Below are 26536 nucleotides of genomic sequence, written 5' to 3'. Positions count from 1 at the left end.
ACAGGTCAAGCTCTTGGATTGCTGTAAATATGTGCCCAACATCCTCTTATGGCTGCCAATTAAGTCACCCTTACTTTTTACATACTCTGCGGTGCGCCTTTTGATCACGGGTGGTTATGTTTTGTCCCCGCCTCAACCTTGTGTGAGTACAGCGCAGCAAGCCGAACACAGTCAGTTTAAGGGAATTTTATTTTGCTTTAAAATTTTGTTGGTGTTACAGGATGCAAAATTTATTTTTAAAAGAAAAAAAAAACCAACAGCGGGATGCATGAAAGATGCTTTAGAAAGTCAATTTTTTTTCTTAACTGTGTTGGTTGATTACAATGGAAAATTTAACTACCGAACAGGTAATACATTGGGAAACTTGGTAAATTGTATGTCTAGGAACTCTTGTTCTGGGTTCGTATCAAGAGAATGGAAATTAGTTTTTATGTAAAATTAATATGAACCTAACCTAATAACTGTAAATTTTGGGTAGATCAGGGACGGCTTGGGTAATTGTAATTTTTTATGACTTAGTAGAAGGCTGTGAGTATATTGCGAACTCACAAGCAAACCTAAATCAAGGTAGTACTGTTGTGATGTCATTCAAAAAATAAAAATAAAAGGAAACGGTAAATATTTACAAGCGCGGTAGATGCCAAAAAAAATGCTAAAAATCCGAAAATACTTTTATTCTATGCTCTTTCACTTCCTCTTTTCAAATCAACCGGCGGAGATAAGAAATTCCAAATACTTTAGGAGATATCGAATTTTTTAATTTCATGATATGTAGAGTCGCGGTAGATGCCAAAAAAAATGTAAAAAATCCTAAAATACCTTTATCATATATGCTCTTCAACTTCCTCTTTTCATTAAAAGCGGCGGAGATAAGAAATTCCAAATACTTTAGGAGATATCGAATTTTTTAATTTTGCAATACAAGACCTGTGGAACCATTCGAGCGGCGCCATTTTTGTTATTTTGCCGTGTGTTCGTGAATACGTGAATCGTGAATGCGTAATTAATAAAATGGTTGATTAGGTCAGGTCAGTTACATTATTAATACTTTCAAACTAAGCCGACATTAAAAATTATTTTGTGAATTAATTTTAATGGCTGTTTAGTTTTAAAATATTTATAATGTAACTGACCTGACCAAACAAACCCGGACAGAGGGTGAACAGTAAACTAAAATGGTCGATTAGGTCAGGTCAGTTACATTATAAATACTTTAAAACTAAGGTGATATTAAAAATAATGTGAATTAATTTTAATTATTCTTTAGTTTTAAATTATTTATAATGTAACTGACCTTACCTAACAAACCCGTAACAAAGGATGTACAATAACAACTCACGTAAATTTTTTTTTTACTTATTACTTGCGCAGCAATATCAAAATAACAAATAAGACTATAAAATTAGAAACGTTAAAAACTCACGTAAGTTGGAGGCGGTAATTAAACACCGTTTTAAACAATAATTGAACTAAATAATCACGGGTAAATATGTATTGTACGGATTAGCGCCAAAAAAAATCGTACAAAAATGAAATAACTTTAATTATATGCTATCTTACGTCCTCTTTTCAGAACCGCCTGCGGAGATAAAAAATTCCAATTACTTTTGGAGATATGGAATTTTTTAATATTCATTTTTTGGCGATTTTTTTAAAAAAAAAATTTAAAAATCCGAAAATACCTTTATTCTGTGCTCTTTAACTTCCTCTTTTCAGTAAACCCGGCGGAGATCAGAAATTCCAAATACTTTAGGAGATATGGAATTTTTTAATTTTCATGCTGTGCACTGATGCGTCCCTTCAGCGGGAAGCCTACGATTCACACGTCCTTCTGGACATACCCGAATACTCACGTTGGCAAGCCTTCTTTTCTTAAAATTAGCAAGAAGTAATTAAAAATACTTTAAAACATTGTGGATGGTTGGTTATATTAGGTAAGTATAGCTTCATTAAAAAAACTGTAAAATCATTTTATGGTTGCTTAGCCAATAACTTTTTAATGTGTAGCTATCCAGCGCTAGGAAACCGTTTACATGATTTCACAGTATTTTTAATGTAGCTATCCTAACCAAATCAACCATCCACAATGTTTTCAAGTATTTATAATGTAGCTAACATAACCTAATTGACCATTAGTTTTCATGAGTTGCATATTTATTTACAATAAACAAAAAAAAAACCGAAGATGCACGATCGGGCGTTTGCCTCTCGTCTGTTGAAAGAAGGCTTGCCAACGTGAGTATTCGGGTATGTCCAGAAGGATGAGTGAATCGTAGGCTTCCCGCGTTCCCATTGTTGCTTGTTTACAAGTATGATTTTTTTTTTTTTTCGCGACGTAGTTGAACGACTACATCACGTAAAAAGAAAATTACGTGAGTTCCTACTGTTCATCCTTTTTCCCGGTTTGTTAGGTCAGGTCAGCTACATTATAAATACTTTAAAACCAAACAACCATTAAAATTAATTTTTATTATTTTTAATGTCCGTTCAGTTTCAAAGTATTTATACTGTAGCTGACCTGACCTAATCTACCTTTGTCCCGTTTTGTTAGGTCAGGTCAGTTACATTATAAATACTTAAAACTATACAAGTAAAATTTATTGATATTATTTTTAATTTCCGTTTATTTTGAAGTATTTATCATGTAACTAACCTTACCTAATGGAAAATTTCTGTTATTTATGCATTCACGCACACACAGCAAAATATAAAATGGCGTCTGTTGAATGATTACATAGGGCTTGTATTGCAAAATAAGAACGGCGATATCTCCAAAAGTAATTGGAATTTTTAATCTCCGCAGGCGGGTTTGAAAAGAGGACGTAAAAGAGCATTTAATGAAAGTTATTTCATATTTGTACGATTTTTTTTGGCGCTAATCCGTACAATACATATTTACCTAATCACGTATTAGTTCATTTGAATTCTGGCCTATCACGAACAATCACGTGACATCATTATCCAATAAAAAAATAGATACTCGTACGTAAACAAGAAACAATGGTGCACGCACGCCACAGGAATGCGCTGGTTTTGTGCTGAAATTTAAAAATTCGATATCTCCTAAAGTATTTGGAATTTCTAATCTCCGCCGCTTTTAATGAAAAGAGGAAGTTGAAGAGCATATAATAAAGGTATTTTCAGATGTTTAGAATTTTTTTTTGGCATATACCGCGACTCTACATATGATGAAATTAAAAAATTCGATATCTCCTAAAGTATTTGGAATTTCTTACCTCCGCCGGTTGTTTTGAAAAGAGGAAGTGAAAGGGCACAGAATAAAAGTATTTTCAGATTTTTAGCATTTTTTTTGGCATCTACCGCGATTGTAAATATTTACCAAGGAAACACCTGAAAATATATTTATTCAGGTATTTGTTTTATTGTTGATGATTCTGTTGAGGCGTATTTAGATATTTTCAAGAACTTCACATGCAATTATTTATTTTTTTCACCTGTGAATAGGCTGCCGCAATGCTTGACTTATGGTAAATGTTGAATACTATTATTCCAGCCACATGTAAAACATGTTATTTTCGGGTTAAGCTGGACTTACAGTGATCCGTCGCATCCGCCCTTTACTCGTATCACGTGATCACATGATCTGAAAAATTTCATCAGTCTATTCGGACGTTAAAAACTTACCAAGCTTTAATGTTCGTAGGAACGACAGATGAAATTATAACCTCAAAAATTTTTGAAAGGCATTATCTTTATTTCAAGGAATAATTTTTTTAGTTGTTTATTTGTTTCCGCATTTTGTTTTTAATTTGCCTATGTACATGTTGACAGTTTGATATTTGAAACAAAAATTGACTGAGAGACAAAAGTGTTATTAATAATGCATAATAATTAAAAAATATCTCTAAATTAATATTATAGAGCTAGTTTTAATAATTTATAGGTACTTAGCGTATGTGATCATCAATTTTATTAAACATTAACAAATACATTTTTCTGAATGGTTTGTTGACGGACAGACGTTGCGACGGATCATTGTGTGACCAGCTTTAAGGGTTGGTGTAAAATTATTTTAAATATTACCTGTCATGTAAATAAATTGATGTAAATGCATGTTATGCTTTAATAGTGTAGCCAAGACTGTTTTCAATGAGAAGAGTCCCCTGGTTTTTGTCGCCATCCTACTGTTTTTTTTGATAATAGCTGCAATTAGATCCTCTGGTTATCCATAAATCCTTATGAATTTAAAGTAGCCAAGGTTGTTGTAAGAAAGACAGGGAGTATTAATGTCAGTGTGTTAAGGCCAGGATCAACCCTGTTTTCCACCTTAATTTTTTTTCCATATCAAGTTAAATTTATTTTTTATTATTGCTCAATATTCTACAATAATCACTTAAAATTGAAAACAAATTAGGGTGAAAAACAGTCTTCGACCCTTTCTATAACATACTGACATTAAACATTCCTGCCTGATTGAAAACAGGCTCGGCTATGGTATATTACTAAAGATCTCTGGATCAGTGTGCAGTTAATATCAAGAAAACAGTGGGACTGCGACAACAGGATCAGGGATATCTCTTGTTGAAAACAGTCTGGCCTACACTATTAAAGCACAAAACAAATTTATATCACTATATTTACATTACAGTATTTTTACACCATCCCTTAACCCGAAAATACCATTTAACGTTCACCTGGATTCGAGTATGGCGTCAGCTGATTTACCGCACAGGCGAATGTAAAATGGTTCATTACATATGAAGTTCTTGAAAATATTTGAATGTGTCTCAACAGAATCATTAGAAATAAAACAAGGAACTAAATAAATCTGTTTTTGGGCATTTCCTTTTTATTTCATTTATTGTAGCACCTCTACACTAGACAATTACCTAAATCAGTTGTTTCGTGGCAGCACAGAGGATTTCCTGTTAAATGCACATTGTTGGTTTTGCTATGTTAGTAATTATTTTTAAGGGGTAATTGGGCCAAATAGTGTTTGTTCATGATTGTGGTAATTTTGTTTTGGTGCAGCTTTTGTGACAATTTTAAAATCTATGGGAATCTTACATTTAATTTTTCTCACTATATGTGATTCTGTTAAATGGTTTTATGATATTACAGTAATTTATCGTTTAAATGTTAGACATCAAAAATATTATATAACGTAATGAACGGATGGTTAGGTAAGGTTGACAACATTTAAAATCATAAATAACATTTTGTAAGACATTCAAGGAACATTACATAAAAAATTTTTTTTTGTAATTTTTTAACAGAAAAACCACACTATGCAGAAATTGTTTTCACTTGGTAACAATATGTATTTGAATTTATATATCTTTTTTCGCCCAGTTATTACGGATGAAAACAAAAAACCAAGGTGTTTGTGTAATGCTGGAATTACAACCCAAAGGGCACGATGCAATGGATGCAAATCATTTTCTGGAATCACGTTCAACATATCTGTGATGTCACAGTGACGAAAATGGTGGTCACAGCAGCTTTTCTGATTAGAAATTAACTAATTACCATCACGTCGCAGATGCAACATTACAGAAGTTAATGTCACTTTTTTTTCTTTCGGAAAATGGTTAAACTGGTGTGTTTGTGAAACTATTATTATTCGTGTATTTTTGAAGTGTTTGTTCTTTAAATTTATTAGTGAAATCTCTGAATTGTGTTTACACATGCTTGTTTTTCTAATTGAATATTAAATTTAATCATGCATGTTAATCTCAAACATGTTGATTTAATAAAAACTTGCAAGCATTAATGGCTGTTATATGTTTGGTGTGTAGGAAATGCGAAGAAACATTTTTTAAATTTTTATGTAATCGTTTATTTTCTCTTTGTCGCGCGGTGAAAACTGCAGGTTCACATTAAAGCAATGTTTTGCGTTTGCATCACATTCTTTGCGCTGCGAAGCCGCTATTTTCGGCGTTCAGTGCTGTTCACGAGAGGCAGCGTTGGGTGGTGTAATCTTCTGACAGTTAGTTGGTACGCTTGTCATGCTCGTGGGAGCAGGCCTGAACGCGCGAGTGCTCCGGGGTTGCAGAAGCTGAAGGCGACGGTCATCTACGACGTGCGGAAGGTGTGCTCCGAGGCGCTGCAGGGCTCCGGCTTCACGGCTGATCGGGAGCTGAAGGATCTTGTCGCCGAGCTGGTGTGGAAGAAGCTGCAGATCATGGCCCAGGACCTGGAGCTGTTTGCGAAGTGAGTCACATCCTTCCCCCAATTCCTGGTTGAACAAATATCGAGTCAGTCTGTTTAGTCTCAAAACAGTAAAGAATTGTGGAAATAATCATGAAAGTCTCGCAAGCGCCCTGCCTACATGAGCACTCATACGGTGTGAAAAAACCACGTGATATTGAAAACTGCTCAAGATATACGAGTATTTATGAAAAGCATTAAAGAATAATTTGAGGTCAGAGATCTGTTAAAATGTATTTTTAGGAGAGTGAAACTGGCTAAAAATGCATGTTTTCAGAATAATTTTTACATGTGACAATCCTGGTGAAGATTCTTGAAACAACTCAAGGGTCTTGCATTACACCTTTATCTTCATTTCCATGCCACATAATATTACGGTAACTGCTCGAAACTCAATGTTGCCCTATTCAGGACAAGAAGACTGTGTGCCAGTTCACAACCTTGCACCGCGCTAGAAGCACCAGCGAGCGTCGCACTTATTATCCCACTCCACCAACACACCTGTAACTCTTCTTCCTGAAACAATCGCAAATTAAAGATTTTTTCTCTTTAGTTGTCTTAAATTGCTAAAATAGTCTAAAAAAAAATCATTTTAGTTCCTAAAGTTACAATTGTACAAAAGGTTCACAATGTCACGTTAACTGTCACCATTTGTACAAGAGGTCAAGAAAGTCACTAAAATTTTAATACTTTTCAATGTTGTCTAATGTTGTGGTAATCTTGATTGAAACGTATTGAATAACCTTATGATAGCAAGTAGTTTAAGTGTCGATGCCTTTTATTTTTAAGTAAGAAGGCAGTTTTTACTACAAATCACATTTTAAAATAGAATTTAAATAAAAATAACAGTTATTTTCCAGGGGGACAGATGCATTATTGATTGCTGATCTTTGCTATGTTTGCATCAGTTTCATGTTTAATTATTTATACATGTAAATGTTATTAAAAATCATTAATTTCTATTCCTGCAATTCTGTAAACATTATGGTTAAGACATGATAGCTATGTTACTTCTGTTGAGCAGCAAGTGAATTATAAAAAAGACTTTTATTAAAAGTTTTAACAAAAATTGTTCATTAATAGTTAAAAATTTTCTGTGCAGACATGGCAAGCGGTTGAAAGTGAACGCAGATGACGTGAAGCTTGCACTGAGAGGTCTGCCATCGTTAGTAAGTACCTAGATGCTAGCCATTTGTAATTTTTGTGCTGTTTTTGATGCGAGGTGGTATTGTTTGTATATACGTGGTAATATACTGGCCTTTTATTGCAATTTTTTTTATGAATCTCTTTTGGAATGTTTTGTTAGTCCTTTTAAGCTCAGTCATGCACAACAAGTTGATTTTTTCCCCAAGGGATGGGCCAGTCAAATCAAATAGTTTTATACCATAAAAATCTCAGTTTTCGAGGAAAAAGATTTGAAGAAGGGAGAATTCAAAAATTCCAACACTAGCACCCATGTAGTTATATTATCCTATTTATCTCTGCAGAAGTTATCAAATATGTAAATGTTTGTGTCTGTCACCAGCTAAATGTTCTGTGAGCATTTTGACACAAAAATAATTTTTTTAAAATCCTGAATGTAAATATTAATCAAATCCTAATACCATTGAGTCTCTAGTATTTGAAAGATATGAGATTTAAAGAATAATATTAGCAGCAAATGTAGTAAATCGAAAAATTCTACATTGACAAGGCTAATTTTTTCCATGTTCATATTATTACCATTCCCAAATATACTATAAATTTGATATTTAATTATCTAATAAAATTGTTATATATTTTTATTCTGCAATATTATTGAACAAACATTTTAAAGGTTGAATGTTTCAGTGCCATAGTTAATATTTTTAATTCTTATACTTTTTTTTGACTTGACACCTAAATTTGGATTCAAGAGATTCGAGTTACTTGTTTTTGAGATTCAAATTATAAAGTATTGGGATTCGACGCAGCACTGATTTTCTTGTTGCTACTATTAATTAAGGCCTGTTTGTGTTATTTATTGTGATATCTCTCTTGCATTTGTTGTTGTCACAATGTTTTCAACGAATATTTACAAAGGTAATAAATATCGTTGGTGTAAGAGGTCGCACAAATGATAATAATTATGAACACTTGTAAATATCAGTTGAAAATATTTGTGACAGAACAAATGCTAGAGAAATTTTGTGTTAAAATTTACAGAAATAGCACTAAGAAATTTCATAAAATGCAGAAATCACCCTTTCCTTGTGAGACCGAAGATTAAGGTGTTTGGGTTAAAATATATTTTTGTCATCCTCACTTACTGCTTCAGTATTTTTGAAGTGAAACGTCTTCACAGCCGATAGTGTGAGTCGAGGCAATGTAAAGTGCAACAATTAGGAGTGGGTTATTCAATGGCAAAGGGGAAAGGGGACACTCAATGCCATGTTTCCATTATAGCATGTTTGCACATTCATATACTTACTTGCATTCATGCTAAATTGCTGGCAGCAATGCACCCATTTTTTTTTTAAAGTATTGTATAGTGTTAGATCATTTGCCTCCCACTACTGTAATTTGGATTTGACTGCAAGTGGTGTTAAATCTTGTAAGTGGAAAATAATGGCGAACATTGTGAACTGCTTTTTTCCCCCCCCTAATGAATCCTAAACTTATCATGCGCAATGACTGTGATATTTATGACCTTGAGATACAGTTAATTTATTCCTTTTTGCTCTGCACTAACTTTGCAGCGAAAAGGGACAGAAGAGGGAGGCTAGCAAAGGAAGAAAGGTCGCACTAATATCTTATGCTAGTTAATGTCAGTACGTCCTTTCATCCCCATATGCAGGTTGTGGGTAGAGCAATCTGTCGGGGCTATCTTCGACTGAAACTAGAATGGACTGCAATCTCAGTGAAGCAGACGACTAAAAGATTTCAAGAGAAAAATCTGAAGCTTCTGTTTAAAGCTGTAAGGTGTGGTTTATTGTTTTGAAAAATCATGTAGAGAAAATGAAAAGAAAAAAATATTTAAATACTAGTGTAATCTGACATGAACTATCGCAGTTCTGTATGTGTAATATATGCGTTCGTACCATAATTATTGTTTAACACTGAGGCCATATTTTATAACTGATTCTGTATACAGCCTTTTGTCATTATTTGCAAGTTGTATTTTAAGTTTCATACGATGTGTTGCAGATAAGTATTCTTAGGCAGCAAATAGTTTAATTCATTACTGTTGTTTCCAGAAAGCAACCATAACCCAAATGGCTGATGAACATGTGAAGAAGAAGCAGCAGCAGTCAAATCCTGCTCCAGAAACATCAAAGGAAATTGAGAAATCTGAAATTAATAAGGATGTTGTAACACTTGATTGAATATAAGTCATTGAATAATGTTTTCAGCTGTTGTTAGACATCAGCAAATTGAAGGTCTTTTTGAGCGAGCTCAAGAGTAACAAATGTGTGGTATCACTGAACTCAGCCCAACGATCAACAAATGGCAGATACAGCCGATAGTCAAACTAGCCAAACAGAAAAATGGCAGGCTCTTGGACAACAGGGCTAGCCATGACATCAATTTGTACACCTCGGCACATTTTTATCATCATGACACTCACTGTCACGAAAGAATTAGTACAGTCCAAACTATTAACTAAAATACCAGCAGTCACTGGTATTAATAACACCATGCGTCATTTAAAAATTTTTGGAACAATATTTTGAGACAGGTGATTTTAGAAGTATTTTTTATGCTGTTGTCAAATATGATTTTACTTTTCCTGTATCACATATAACTTTTAAACAATTGAATTCAATATTGAGTTGTTTTATTTAAGGGGCGTAAGACACCCCTGGCCTTATCAAGTGTTTTCGGATGCTCAGTTGCGCATAACTTCTTTAATACTTTGTTTAAAATGACGATTGTGGCACATAATTTAGATACCAATAATGTAAATGAATTTTTAAAACTAAAACCATTAAAAAATGGTCCGTTGCAAGAGAGAAAATTGCTGAACACTTAAAATTAAGTAGTGTATTTTATAACCCAGTATGAAATTGCAATGTTCTTGCATTACAGTGGACAATAGTATAATATATTATACTCACTTTAAAATCCTATGATTGTTACGAAAACAAAACGGTATGTGACAATTTAATGTTGTCTTCGTTGATTTCATGTCAAGATCTGTCTGACGTGGATTGAAACTTCTCTTCCTCGATTGTCTTCCTTCAGCAGTGCCATTTTTTTAAGCATGAAGCAGAGTAGTTCGCCATCATCTTTACAGCCCACCTTCCCTGGTATCTTTTTCCAAGTCCTTTATGTCCTGGTGAAAACGTTCTCCTTGTTCTTCACTGACATCGCCGGGATTCCCAGGGAAAAAATCATTATGTGAATGTAAGAAGTGAAGTTTCACACTCATGTTACATCCTAATTTCATGAAATCCTCCAACCTTTCTGTAACAATGTAACAATTTTGTACTCTGGATGTTTTTTTTGCTACCTAAAATGTTGGCCACAACTTCTTAAAAAAAAAAGCCAGGCCTTTTATCTACAGGATTCATTGTATTTTCGAACATACTATCTTTCATTAATTTCCTGATCTGTGTTCCCACAAAGACCCCTTTCAGTTTCGCATGAGATATTTTCGGAAATTTTGTTACCAAATACTGGAAGCAGTCACCTTCTTTTGGAAGTGCTTTAGTGAACTGCTTCATTATTTCGATGTTTAATGTGCCTTAATGTACCTTTCTTTGTTGTTGAACAAGTGGTACATTTATTATGTTCTGTGAACCGGGTTGTACAGTTTTCTTTTGGGCCAGTCTGTCTGCTTCCAATGTTTGTCTTTGGCTCTGCTGTACCAATTCACAAATAAAACAGTGCATTTTTGTGTAGCCAGATGTTAGACCAAGTAGCATACCAACAACTTTTAAATCACCGCAAATTGTCCAAGAATGTTTTTCATAGTGCACACATTTGAGTGAAACTATGAGATTTTCATGTGTTTCCTTGAGATGCACGTGCAATGGGTAATGAACCAAAGAAATTCCATTATGTAAAATTATACATTTGAGACTACTTTTGGATGAGTCTATAAATAACCTCCACACACTTGGATTGTAAGTGACGTTAATGAAATTCAATAAACCAGAGTCTTCTTCTTTAAAGAATTTTGTTAATTCCTTCTCTAGTCCTATACCAAGAGAACGAAACTCCAGGTAGTAGGAGATTTTTTTGTTTTCAATCGTGATACAAGAAATTGCGCAGCATCCTTTGTCAGATTTAAGTCATGAGTTTCATTAATTTCATTTTGTGTGAATAATTTGGGCGCAGAATTTTCTTTGGACTTGTAATCATCAGCATTATCATATTTATTTCCTGAACTGCTCTCCAGTAGCACATTTTCGAGGACGGGGGAATTGGGATAGGAAGAGATTCACAATGTATAACTGGTCGTATGGCCGAAGGAATGTTTGGTTATTGTATTTCCTTCTTAGGTTTTGCATTATGACCTTGAACGTTAACCATGCAGAAATAACAGTCTTTAATATGAATTTGTGTCCCCCTCTAAACCATTAGAATTGCAAAGGGCATTGATTTTTTTGCACCAATTTTCCACAGTCAGTCCCTTGACACATGTACGACATACTGTGTGTGGTGCCCAGCTTCTGTCTTGACCACCAAGCGTTATGCCGAAATAAGCATAATAGACATTTCTCTCAAAACTTCTGATAGCTTGTTTTTGCGTAGCAGTTACATAACTACCACAAATATAACGGAACACGTTTGGGTTATTAAAGCACTCGCTGAAACTCATTTCTCAAATATAACCTCACACTCAGCAATGAATTACTGTTTCCCTCCTAAAGCCAGCTGGGCATAACAAGTGTTGCCAACTATTCCCTTTTACCAAAATCAAATTTCCCCTGTAAAATTTATGTTTAATTGTATTAAATCATGTTGCATAGTGACAACCAACATTAAGCTTCACGCACTTCACATTACTTAGGTAGACCTGGCTAAGCAACCTAGAATAATAAGACATTTAAAAATTTATATTTATATACAGTGGTTTTGAAATTCTGTTTTAGGTTTGTCTTATTGCCAACATTGAATATTATTTTTTTTTCTTAAGAGAATAATTAGTGTTTAGTTTTCTTACAATAAGAGTTTTTTTTTAAAGCAGTCTTGTTATATTATTACTTCTTAAATAAAACAGATGCAGATCACAACTTGCACAAGTCCAGAGGATATTTGACACTTATTCACTGTAACTCGTTGCTCAATAACAAAAAGAATTAAAGTCCCCTTGTTTGATGTTGAACAAAGTACAATATCCCGCGGAATATTTTCGGAAGGGTGACGAAAGTCACTCTGGGCCGATTCCGATGCCTGGGGTCGAATTTCTAGTTAAACGTCCAAAAACTAATAACTGGTCCCGACCAGCAGGCGTGAAATTCTCTCTTCACAACTTTATCACATTTTTCGTGAGCTGTCGACGACGCGACAGCACGCGGTGACAGTCGAGCAACAACTGCATAGTTTAACAACGAATTTGTCTTCCCTTACAAAGGGGAGGCAACCCCATGTGTCAACTGACCAATCACAACACAAAACCAGAAATACGACCATATAAGGAATAATACTAGAAAAAACATTTTTCTCTGCAAGTTTGGAAAGACACACCACCACATGGCTCGCCCCGATTGGCTGGCGAGACAGCATTCAGCGAATGTTCTAGTACATTGCTGCACAGTCATGAGCCTATGCACTGGGTTTTCCAACAACGCACTAACTTGCTGCGGACAGTGTCACGCCTGTGTCTTCCTTTCTTTTTAAACCTCCTCGAATGTTACAGCCCCCTAACCAAAATATGCTTTAAAATGGCAAAAATGTAATTAATACAAATTATAGTGAAAAAAATTAATGAAACAAACATCATTCTGCTTTATGTAAAACAAAACCAAACACCAATTAATAATTAAGTACACACAAAATACCTTAAATATCTAATGTCTATGCACAATAGAAGAACATGAAGGCATCAGTAACAACACACTCATTTCATATATTATCAATAGAATGGGGGGCAGGAATAATGCTATGTTACGACATACACAACAGTGTGAGACTTTCTGGCGTCAAACATAAATACTTACCGTAAATACATAATAAATTTTTAATATTCAATTGAAATTTCTTTTTGAATAATCAATGCTGCTTGGTCTTCTTATTGTGTACATTTTAAAAATTTTACCAATAAATCTAGTTGTCAGTTCTAGTTACTGGAAGATTTCTACTGTGAAGGATATAGTATTTGCTAATTTGTAGTTGGAAAGGACATGGAATAAAATGGTCAAATATGATTGGAGGAAATTTTTTTAATTTCATTTCCATTCAATATGTTACACAAAGTGGAATCAAACATGGTTCACACAGCCTTCAACAATTTCTCTACTCATAACAATACTTTAAGTGCACTTTTAAATAAGATGGAAACAAAATTATTTGCAAAACTTTTTACACACAAATGTATAATTTAAGCAAGCTGTCTGAACCTTAAGTACAATATCATTGCTATGTACATGTGGATGGCACATTGAAAATAAGCTATACTAATTTACAAATTTAGATGAGTATGATTGTTATATTCTGATTTTTGTTCATACAATGCAAAAACATTTTAATTGTGAATTTTTATTTTTAACAATTTTGTTTTATTAAAAAAAATGAAAGGTATCATATGTTTGTAAAGATAACTATTGTTTTAGAGGTGTTTGATGTTGCATTGTGCTGTAAATACAATCAAGACAAACTCATGTGCAATATGTTATGCAAATATGTTTTAGGGAAGATGGAAATTAAATAGTGCGACAAAATCGGATTTCACAGATACTAAAAACCACCTCCACAGCTCTGGTGTTATTGACCCTTTAAGCCTCGAACAGTGTGCCATCCGACAGTTTGCTTCAGCACTTGTCAGCATTGTCGGAACAGCTGACGCTACTGTGTTACTGAAACCACTGGTAAGTGAAATTTCCCACCGACTGTATGGCAGCACAAGATGTGCTGAGAGAGACTAGGTAGAAGTACAGGCACACGAATCACAGCCATTCAGTGCAAATGCGTCTTGAATGGCCCAGCCAAATAGGGCAATGGTTTTCGCAACAGATACAATAGTGTCTCTCTTATCCGACAAACTGGCCGACAGAACATCGGATAAGCGAAAAAGTTGGATGATAGGAAGGTGTTGAGAAAAAGCATATTAAATGTCTAGTCCTGTGGAGTTCTTGTTGGCAACTGATACAGTTTTATTTTTGTGGTGGGATGTCAGTTAATACAAATGTCACATAAGCAAAGGTAGGATAAACAAGACACTGGTGTACTAATTGGGTATACAGTACAACAAACTATGCATGCTAAAAAAAATACACTCAGTTGTTTTGAGCAAAAATGACCATAACATTTAATGTTTCTATACTACTTTATAGCCAATCTTGTGTTTTCAATTCCAGTTCATTTGGTTATTAAAATTATTTAATTCACAATCATAGCTTACATGAATACTGAGCAACTGTTTAAACACAGCACATTTTACTGACTGTTAGCATATCATTTGGCAGTCAATTAAAATCAAATTTTCTCCAGTCAAACACACAAAAACTTTACTATTTCTCTTATGTAATAACATTTATACACTCATTTAAATGCAATCAAATTCTAGCTATTTTTCAACAATATAGTTTTAACATATACATACATCACTTTTTAAAAATATATAAATAAATTACAAATTAATTATTCTATAAGTAGAAATATAAAAATTTAAGTAATTATTTATTGTTCGTTTATCTCACTGATACAGGCCATTGTCATGGTATGACAATATTTTAATTTATATATTTCTAGTTAACATAAATTACTGTGGTAGTAAAAAAATTAACAGGTAATATGTTTCCCCCCCCCCCCCCCCCCCTTAATAAACGTGTTCAGTATGGAAGTATCATAGCCTAACTTTTTGAGAAAAACTTTTTTTTTATAAAATTAATACTCATATTTTGTTTGAAATTTGTTTACTAAAATTTACAAAAATATTATGTAACATGACTCATATATTTGAAAATACTCCAATACAACCTTGTACTTTAACTCATTTCTCTTGTATGAGTAAAATTGCATTAAACTTTGAGAGTTCCATGATGAGTCTAAAAATAAAGCAGATTGCCAGCACATATAGTAATGCAATACTTTTTATACAAGATTGTGATATATATATATATATTTCATTGTATGTATGTAGTGGTAATGCATATGACTAATGTTGGATGAATCATATTAAGCAACAGTATGTATAATTAGAGACAAGATTTTACACTGAATTATGATCAAATTATGAAATGATTTCAAAACTCGACTAAATAAAATTTTACCTGCAAACATCTGAAATTCAATATAATTTAGTTTTATTCCAATAATTTATGAACTAAGGTTATTGCGGAAAAAGCTTTGTTTTATTATTCATATATTACCAACATATTATTGTACAAGTTCTTACTTTAGTCTACAAATGTATCTTTATAAAATAAATTCAGTTAACACAAAAATCTTGCAGTTTTAAAACTAAAGTGAGTTAAAAATACCACTACACAAGTCTCCAACACTAACTACCGTGTAATTATAAAAACTGAACTTGCTAACAAAACTGGAGTTTATATCAATGTCAAATCTTATTAAATTTATATATAACATTGTTCGATATTGATACTGTAATGCATTAGCAAAACAGTGTAAAATATTATCTGCACTTGTGATTTAAGTTTATTTTAAACATGTTTTAGCAGTGCAAATACTTATTTTTTTCAGTCAAATGCAACCACAAACACCTAACTTGAAGCACACCTATGTACACATGTTATTTACAATATGATGTACAAAATATTTTCTAGTGCCCGAAAGCTAGGCTACTGCTAGGTAGTGATGAATAAAATTTGTTAAATTTCCGATATTTACAAACAAGATTTAATCCTGTGCAATACCTCTGGTGTGAGGGAATGTTTACAAACCACCAACAGAGGCTTCTAACATAAAATAAAGAACTTTAATAGAAGTAAAGTTAAACAACAAGCAAACATATTATGGTACATTAAACTTAACCAAAAGTCACAATTTTTTTTTGTTAATTTTAAGTTGCATGGTCCATACTTTAGATAAGCATTTCCTTAGTTTGCCAATGCACATGTGAATTCTTTATTTATATATATATAATATATAAAATAATTAATATATTTTATTTTAAGAGAAAAAAAAAGGAGGGGGGGGGGGGGGGGGGGGGTTAGGATACGACAACTTCACATTCATGGTATCCTACGTGTTGGATTATACTTTTTCTGCTCGGGCTGGTAAGCTAATTTAACTGTATGTCTTTGAATTGCAACAAAATATGTTTGCCACAGATAAACATACAACTACTAAAGCTTAACTTAGTAACATAAAACTTATAACGTGTTTAATGATATAAAAATAAATAATGTCTGAATATTTTGCATGGCCGTGACTCATTCCAGAATAAAAAAACTTTTGGTTTTGATAATGAAGCCGTAGCTCATATATAGAAACTCAAAGCAGCGTGCAAAAAAAAATTGCAGAACAATACAAAAAAGTAACAATCATTTAGCCTAACATAATTATAACTGTAAAAATATTTATCATATACATGACTTATTGCATCTGCATCATGCCTTGCCCGTCTTGTTCGAATGCAGCTGTCCGTTCTGCTCGACGACGGCAAAGCTGGGCGGCAGCGTGAACACTATGGCGTCGCCGTCGCGCCTGAACGCGGGCCCCTGCGCGTCGGCCGACACCTCCACGCGCAGTTGGCGGGACTTGTGCCCCAGCATGCACTGGAACCTGCTCGCCACCGTCACGCCCAGCTCCATCCGCCTCAGCCTGGAGCAAGCACCCGCGGTTCACTTTGTTGTCTTTTTCCTTTTTGTATTTGGCGGAAATCCACACAGGAGAAAAACTCATTTTGAGTAATAAAAAAATACTACTTATGTTGATTTAGAAGGATGTCTATTGGGAATGAATTCCTTCCTTAATAATGTTCGCTGGCTTTCACGGCCATTGTCTGAAGTAGCTTGGCTTCTGGGTTGTAGCCACGTCCTTGGCAAATAATTCACCGACGTTTCGGTCGACATTGCAGTCGCCATCATCGGGGAGCAGTTATCTGAGTAGGTAACTGCTCCCCGATGATGGCGACTGCAATGTCGACTGAAACGTCGGTGAATTATTTGCCAAGGACGTGGCTACAACCCAGAAGCCAAGCTAATTCAAATATTTCCTTAGAAGACTATATCGTATATCAAAAATTATTGAACCACCAAAACAAATGAAACACCAACATTATAGAGAACTAGACTGGTTGCGGCGGCGGATGAAACTTTAATCAATGATGTCTTGACGGGAGCCAGAAAATACATAACAAAAAGAAATAGGGCTTGACTTTGAGTACTTAGTTCAAAATCTCTAGTTTTAAGGTCAGAAGGAAAGGAAGGAGGAAAGGAAGTAAGGTTCATAGAAAATAAATAGTTTGAAAATTTGAGCCTAGTGGCTAAGGATCGGCGCGGGCAGAGTACAAACTGCGTTTGCGTTTAATTGGTGGAATGCCAGGGCCAGAAGGATGAAAGGAAGAGCAGCTGCAGTGTCTTGACAAAACTAGAAACTAATCTACCGATGCCAAGTGAGGATATACTAAAAATGAAACTTTCTGGCTGAAAGGCTTGAACTTATTAAAGTAAAATACATATAAACATTTAATATTAAAAATTAATTAAGTTGAATTCCACGAAAAATTACAACTTATATTTGTCACAGCTGACAAATAATTGAATGATTTTCAAAAAAAGTAAATTTACTAAATCCAGATCTAATTAATTATTCTGCTTCTCTTTTGTGTAAACACAGCAACACAACTTCAAATTCAGTTGGTTAAAGAACATGTTTTCTACCATAATCATTGCACATTTTATTCTAAAATCAAGCTTGAAAAGTAGGGGTGCGACAATTATGCGAGAATTTTTTTTTATAGATAAAGTTATTTATGAAAACAAAACCCATTCATGGAAAGTATGTTTATATAAAAAATGAAGTTTAAAGGAGCATGCCAAACAATTTCAATTATAAAGTCGTGCAACAAAAACCTTTCTTCAACTTTAAATAGAAAAACCAAAACTCACATCGCGACGATGCAAATGAATAACCTTTAAAAACGTCTTTAAAAGAAAAATTTACACGTCAGACAAATTTGTAAATACAGTGGAACCTCGTTACTACGATAGCTGACGATGGCGGCAAAAATTCTTGTAACGAGTACTCGTTATAACCGAATATAAAAAATTTAAGTCAAGTTAGATTCTGGACCGTCAAAACAATCTTTAATTTCACACAGTAACTTGAAAACGGTGCACTATAGTGAAAAAACGTGTAGAATAAATGTTGTAGCAAATTAAATTACGAATAGAAAATGTCTCTATGGAATTTTTTGTACCTAAAACCATTTTTGATTTAATCGGGAACGAAATGGCCTGATACAAAGACCGGTGCCGTTCATATCCACGGTGGGAGGGTATGTGAAGCGGTGGAAAAAAAAAAGGAGCGAAGGAATAAAGGAAGGGTGTTGGCTGGTTTTTTTTAAGTTTACCCCTCCACCGACTTAGGAGGGGAAGCAACTGGCGCCGTCAACAGACAGAGAGAGGGAGGGAAAGAGAGAGAGCGCATGTTGTCACCAGTCCTTCCTCCCCTGAACCTTGCTTATACCTGCTAAGGACCCAGTCCATCTGGCACCCGCGTAGCCACGCAGCTGTGTTTACTGTATGAACATTATTTTTGACGTGACGTCTAATAAATCGATGCACGCTGGCTGCACGCACGAAAAAGTGTCCCTTAACGCACATTGTCCCGTTACGCTCATTGTCCACTCGATTGGAACCACCATCGATTTGACTTTTTCGAGGCACATTAAACTTGAAACACTCCTATTCATTTCTTACTTTTCCTATCATCGTACTATGCTTAACAGAATAACAAAGATTGGAAGAAGTTAAATAGCATACACGTATAAAACTTATAGTTAAAATAATCTCTTCGTTAATATAATAAACATATTTGAATGAGTGCAAATAAAAGTAAATTTATCAATTAAATTGTAGATTTCATTTCACTCCTTTGTATCCATACAAAATAATGATAATTCAATAAAAATGATTCAATTTTATTCATAAAAGTATGCAATCATTTCATCAATGTTTTGTTATGACGTCGTCACGTTAAACTATCGTCCGTAAACCGACTTTTCAGACAACCAATTTTTTTTATCAAGACTGTGTTTTTCCTATTTTGATGATGCCATTGAAATCACTCGTACTTACGAAAGGGCCAAAAAGGAGGCAAACGTAATAACCGGTTTAATTTGATATGATTTACGTAGTCAAACTGACAGTGCATTACAAAACTGTCGTAACAACGAAAGTCTCGTAGTATTTCGTACTCGTAATAACGAGGTTCCACTGTAAGTGGTAATGTCCGAATAAATATTAGATTTCTACTTTAAAATACATCGTTTTATACGGAAAAGATACCTACACAAAGCGGTCGGCATCTAATAGCAGGACCAAAAACAACATGCGACGTTTACGTGTGAAGTTATTTTTATCCCATATTTTACGGCCTAAAATATAGGTGCGACGATTACGCGATAAAGGAGGGTACACTCTGGTTATTTACATTTTCATTTTTCAAAAATTAAAGTGCACATTTGTGTATCATTGCTTGGTTCACATCAATCCTGTCAGGCCCCTGATTTTCATTGCACCATTCATTTAACAATCTTTACCATGTGAATCATCTGTTCATTTCTGTTCCGGTATCTAATGTCAAATATATTCCCACTAGTACAACTAACAGCATCAGACTTATATATAACTGTTTGATAGTCCTTATTTCGTACAATTGTGCGCACAGTTGACTTGCTTAAAACTAAAGTGTGGCCTTCATGACAATCTGCATGCCATAATAGAGTTTTGTCTAAAATACTTGAATATGAAGCATTATGCTCTCACTTGGAAGACATGATTCCACTATAATTCCAACTGCAGGCAGGGTTGGCACGTTTAAAACAAAATGTTTAAAACAATATGTTCAAAATTGTTTTAATCAATACACTCTGAATAAAACAAGTTTAAAACACAATGTTTAAAACATTCTTTTCTAAACATGTTTTTTATGTGTATTTTAAAAAAAGTTTTATTTCTTACGAAAATGAAAACTGCATATTGACATTTTCATCGCAAGCATCGCTGTCTCATTGTAAGTCACCAATTGTGATAAATATTCAGACTAGGATGAGAAGTTTTGAAGTGAAACACATTCCTCACGTAAACATAAAATACCAGCACTGCTTGGGGTCAAACCAGTCATACCTTTTAGGGTGCCAGTTCCACTAAGTTCATCTAACCTAATTAAAATCTGTTTTTGTTAGTTAAGTGCACAGAAAACAGTTACAAGTTTGGCAGCCTTCTCTATTCTTAGCCGGTTCCTTACAGTACTATGCACAAACCCGAATGTGGAGAAAAGATGTTCAATACCAGCTGACCAAGTCACTGCACTGTGTAACTGATGTGCCAGGTTCAAAGTTGCATGATGAGTACTTTTCTCCAAAGCCATCCACCATACTAGAGGTTTAATCTCTTTTAGTGTTACAGGACTGAATAAGTACTCCTTGAAAGGTGAACTTTTTGCCTTTTACTTAATAATATCCGGAATGGCTACAGTCAGGGAAAACCGGGCAATGTCAGGGAATTCCATATTCAAAAATGTGTAGCAATATACCTTACACCTGATGGGACTTCTGCTGAAACCATATGTGCAAAACATATTCTGGTGGTTTTGATTAAAATTAATATTAAAAACAAAAAAAAAAAGTTAAACTTAAAAAAAAACTCTTTAAAACATGACAAACTGTTTAAAACAAAAAAAAAAAAACAGTTTAAAACATTAAAAAACATGTTTTTTGATTTTTTTTTTAAAAAAAACTGTTTTTTTCCCAACCCTGACTGCAGGTGCTAATGCACGTACCTTTACCGGCAGACAGATGGGCAGACATTGCTTTGTGTTTGTGCAAGTTCCCTGCCACTGGCTTGACCTAGTTCATCACGGCCCAGTGTGAGGTCGGGAGACAACAGTACGGCACGGCGGCATAAGCGCGGGCGTAAAAACATTTGGTCCTTTACACCCAATAGCCACAACTTAACTTGCCATAGCTGATGTTTGTACAACGGCCGAAAGCGTAGTCAGACCTGCGCGCGCATCTCTTCCTCCCAGTGGCGTCTCGTCAGGGCAAGCAAGGCAAGCAGTGCTTGCCCAGGCAGTTTCCAGACATTGTATTTTTTAAATAAATATTTTATTCAGAATAGTATTTTACTTTGGCTCGTGCAGTTAGGTGTATGTATTTTTTACACTATCTTCTTGGGACCCAATACTGTGCGCTGTGCGCTATAAAAAAAGAACTCGTTGACACAAAAACATGCTGTTTTAGAAGCGTTGCTAGGTTTAGAAGCGCTGGTAGGATCGCTTTCAGCAGGAAGGCTGCCGCAGTAGTTTCCTTTCGGAAGGGGGGTGGCATGGTACAAAGGTTCAGGGAGGGGATTGGCTGGAAAAATACGCGGTAGAAGCTACGAAGGTAACGCTTTCTTGCCGAACTGGAGCGAACATGGCCGAAGCAGACGGTGGAATTTTTCCGCCGACTGCTTCGGCTATGTCCGGTACAGTTCGGCACGGCAGGTGGCGATGTCGCGTTTCAGTCGGCGGTCGTCTCTCGGGGCGCGCGCATCTCTCCCGCGGGCTGTTGGCTGGCAGTGCGTGGGGGATTTGTGGGCGTACGATGATTCTACACTCCCACTTAGTATATAAGTAATGTAGAGTAGGTATTTTTCTATCAGAATAATGTAAGTCAATCATTATTTTTCAAAAATAATGTATTTAAAATAAATGTCAATTTTTCTACCTGTGGAATAGTCAATGTTCAGTTAAGAAAACTACTTAAATAGCACCATTTTGTACCTTGAAATCCATATTTTCCCGGCGGAGGGCCCCCAGACCCCCCCCCCCCACCCCACCCCCAACCACATCATGTTTTCGTGTGAACGGAGTTATTGCTTCCCCTCATGTAAACCTCACGCCTCGCCACTGCTTCCTCCCTTGTATGGCTAACTGTATCCCACGGCACATCTGTTGTTTACGGAAGTTAAAACAATCTTTGTGGCGTCATACCTGACATTTTGTTTTGCCTGCAGAGATTTCGTGCTAACTGAAATTTACAGACATGCTATTCAAGACTGAGGCAGTAAAATTAACATCGCGCTAAATGAATTCACGCAATCTGAAGACATGCTAAGTGAGGGGATTGGTGCATTTTAGGTTAAATCCATAAACCAAAACTAAAAATTAAACTTGAAATTCTTATTATTAAATTACACAAGATAGTACCAAGTCATCGATGGAACTAACTAGTCATTTAACACTTCAGAAGCTTCTTTTTCGTGTACTTCTTGAATACATCTTGGAACAGTCCTTTTTAAACTCCAGCAATAATTTTCCATCATGTGCGTATCCCATTTTATTTGATAGCGGTCCTCCATAATTTTAATATCTCGATGAAATCTTTCACCTTGCTCCTCACTGCTGTCTCCTAAATTTTCAGGAAAACGATGCAGGTGGCTGTGTAAATAGTGCACCTTAATACTCATGTTGCACCTAAGGGATTTGAAATGTTTAAGCATCTCGTTTACCAGTTCAACATGGTTTTCTGCTTTTCATTGGCCTAGAAAATTTCAGATAACTGTCACAAATGAAGTCCAGGATTTTCGTTCAGGCTCATTCATGGAATTTACAAAGGTCCTTACTGAATTTTCTTATTTCTGGGCTGTTAAATATCCCTAATTTAATTTTTTCCTTATAAATGCAAAGCATGTTCTGTCCTTATCAATAGCCTTTACAAACTGTTTCATAAGGCCCAACTTGATATGCAGTAGAACAAAGATGATTTTCTCTCATCAACGGGTTCGTTAATGTTTTTTTTTCTCCAACGACCATGTCTTCTCTCTTAGGCCACTCTTGTCTAACACAGTGGTGTGTTTTGTCTCTGCTATCCCAGAGGCACAAGAAACAAGGATATTTGGTGTGGTCACTTTGCTGTCCGAATTTAAAAGTTTACCATTTTTAAGTGCACACAAATCACCCATTAATAGGGGCATGAACTTTTCGGTGTGTAAAAAAGTTGAAAAGCGGTGTTAAAAAAAACCAAAAGCGGTGAAAAGAATAGCCGAAAGCGGTGAAACATATTTTTGACCATTTAGCAAGAGAAAAATATTACATCAAGTAATATAACTAATAATGTAATAATCAAGTCTTCTGATGCATTTAATAACATAATACAATCAATCTAAAGTTGAACAACATAAAATAAGCAGAATTCACGTTTGTTCACTAACAAAAATTTGCAACTATATAATATAAACTGCAAATTATCAGTATATATAAAACCAATTAAGACAAAAAAAAATGGAATTTTTTCCGCAAGGAACAGATGCTAACAAAAACAGAGAAATGCAACTTTTTAACAATTCATTCATCATTCATGTTGCTCAAATGCCAGTGTCGTCATTAGTTCTGCATTTGTGTCCAACAGATTATGCCTCCTGTCTGTAACAACTGTATTGTATGATGAAAAAAAATCTCTCACTATCTACATTGGAGCATGGAATCCAGATACATTTTAGAAAAGCAGATGCAAACTCGGGGAATTCATTTTTCATAGCAAGAAGAATGTCCACCACCTCCGCTCGCGAATCTCGTGTTTTTTCTTTGACCAAGTCTTTCATTCGTGTGTAACTTCGAGCAATGTCCGTACACATGAGGTTCAAGTCTTTTATTCCTGGCAGAGTTGTGAAGAGCACAGTTAGTTCATTGTTGACCTCATTTAGCAGTATTCTTGAAGGGTCAAACAGCTTTCCCAGAGTTTCAAAAAACTTTTTGGCTGGATCTGTGGCCATTAACAGCTGCAATTTGTCCATGCATAACGATGCTGCACGTTGAAGTCCGTTCTTAACTTCAGCTTAACAGACTTTGTTGTCAATGTCCTTGAGTGCAGCAGCCGTCTCAGTATTAAAGATTCCTGAAGCAGCTAGAGACAAATCTTCTTTGATGAGTACAAGATTGTTGACCAGTGTGTGACTTGTGGCATATGTGGATGCTTCCAAGTGCTCAATCATTTTGATCAAACTTTGAAGATGCTCCTTCACAAAATTAGCTTGCACTATAATTTTTTTGTATCCACTTGTGACAAAGAATTGAAATATTCAATCCCTTAGTTTGGCAAATCTTGAATATCCTCGGAAGTAAAAAACTCAATCATGTCTGTAATATACTCAGAAGAGTATATCACAGATTGAAACCAACTGTTCCACCGAGTCAAGATGGGCAGGGGAAACTGAGTGACATTTTTCTCTCCGTTTGGATACTTCTCCATCAAAAATTTTGAATAGAGATGTTTCCTCTTCCTAGTGTTGAGGAATGCTGACTTAATCTTGCTGATTGCAGAGTTTAGTTCAGTCAACACTTAAGGCAGATGCTGCCAACGATGTTCAATTTGTGTGACCAGCACTGAATATGCAGCATCTGATCACCTAAAACTACAAAGTACTGCACTTTGTCATGTACCGAGCACTGTCACTTACAAATCCCACTACCGAATCATAATGTACATCATACTCTTTCATGGAGTCCAACACTGCTCGAGCACAGTGTGTTGCATTAGCTTGCTCAAGAAAATGTACCCCGGCCACAAAGGTCTTCTGTGTGTCTGTAGGCTCCAACAGACGAAACAGTACAACAAACACACACTTTCCTCTTCTGTCGGTAGTTTCGTCTGCTAAAATGCAAATGGACTTTCCATGAACTTCTTTTTTCAAACTTGCTGCTCTTTTCTCCTTTAATAAAGGGACGTATTTCTCTCTTAAAGTCTTTATAGATGGCAGATCTTCAGAACCTGTGGAAGACAAGCAAAAAATACAGTTGTTTAAAAACAGCATAAATAAGTAACGTACAATTAAAAAAAAGAGAATGCAGAAATATGGGTAAGTTAAGTGAGTTAATTTTTAACAGTTTTCACAAGTTGACACTTTTCATGTCCCAGACATCACATTTAAAATAACTTGCAGTTTAACTAAAATAATTCTTAGATAAATAAATAAGTGTACAAACCTTCAATATATTTATTCATCCAACTTGTAATACTAGGATTTTGTAGTTTTTCTAGTGGGATGTTTGCTTTTACGAATGCTTCTGTGGTTTCCATGGCAAAACAATCAGCATCCGTTTTCCTTTTTTTAGCTAACTGGGCACAGCTACCAATAGTTTGCTGAAGTGTCACAGTAGAATTAGAGGAAATGCGAGACTTCTTGTGTTTTTCACCATTAATGTGTTTTAATATTGAGTCTCTACGATCCCAGGTAACTCTGCAATTACAATACTTACAAAATAAAATCGATTTATCTGTAGAATACAGACCATCAGAAGAGAATTCTTTCCCCCTATCAATAGCAGTAATACCTTTTTTAGGCATGGTGATGCAAAATAAAAATTTACATCCGAATATATATACAGTTTTTATTCACATGCACTTAGGTATCACTCAAATAAACGTCCTGCTTAAACCATTATTTTTAAACAAACAAAATGTTTATGTTCAACCAACTAGTCAACGACCAAATGTTTGTTATTCTACAGACGCGCGCTACCTTTGTGTATGCGCGCGCTGTTTTGCGCTCGCGTTTAATCACATCACAGATAACACGCATGCAGGGGGCTGGTTGTTATTTTGAAATGGTATAGTGGCCTTTGCAATTCTGTAAAAAAATATGTTTGAAATTTCATTTCTGTGCGTGAAGGTACATGGTTGAATATCTAAAATAAATAATTTTACAAAGAATTGTTAACGTTTAAAAACGATTGTTACTGCAGTTAAACCCAACAAAAAGATTTCAAATTGTTCCACGATCTTTGACATGTTTGAAATAATTGATTTCTCTCGCCTACTCTTTGGCATATCCAACTACCGTCACGGCTAGCTAAAATGCAACGACTCTATGGTGCTGCATTGTGTTTGTTTTTGTATTTGTACGATGTAATGTAATGTATTGTATTATAACGATTACTATAGTACTTATAAGTATATACGGTAAGTAGAAGTGTGCTACAATAGTATTAGTTTCCCAATGGTAGTAATATAGCTAAATACATATAACTTTGGTGAATTGGGCGCCGTTGCTATACCATCCAAACG

The 26536-nt window shown here is 35.0% G+C and overlaps 2 protein-coding genes across 2 annotated transcripts in view; one reads left to right on the top strand and one right to left on the bottom strand.

The window, feature by feature from the left end:
• Positions 1 to 228: 228 nt before the first annotated feature.
• Positions 229 to 9537, top strand: LOC134538746 (centromere protein S-like). The gene is made up of 4 exons (XM_063380222.1): positions 229 to 347; positions 6017 to 6174; positions 7274 to 7340; positions 9387 to 9537. Exons 1-4 carry the CDS (start codon positions 324 to 326, stop codon positions 9513 to 9515), a joined length of 378 nt encoding a protein of 125 aa, XP_063236292.1. The 5' UTR covers positions 229 to 323; the 3' UTR covers positions 9516 to 9537.
• Positions 9538 to 13502: 3965 nt separating this feature from the next.
• Positions 13503 to 26536, bottom strand: part of LOC134538744 (unconventional myosin ID) — a 107939-nt gene continuing 94905 nt past the window's right edge. Inside the window, exon 18 of the mRNA XM_063380215.1 lies at positions 13503 to 17085. Coding sequence (XP_063236285.1) covers positions 16872 to 17085 — 214 coding nt within the window. The 3' untranslated portion in view covers positions 13503 to 16871. The remainder of the gene's footprint in view (positions 17086 to 26536) is intronic.

The sequence above is a fragment of the Bacillus rossius genome, chromosome 14, assembly GCF_032445375.1.
Source record: "Bacillus rossius redtenbacheri isolate Brsri chromosome 14, Brsri_v3, whole genome shotgun sequence".
Classification (NCBI taxonomy): domain Eukaryota; kingdom Metazoa; phylum Arthropoda; class Insecta; order Phasmatodea; family Bacillidae; genus Bacillus; species Bacillus rossius.
The sequence above is the reverse complement of the archived record's forward strand: the minus strand, read 5'-3'. Positions and strand labels throughout refer to the sequence as shown.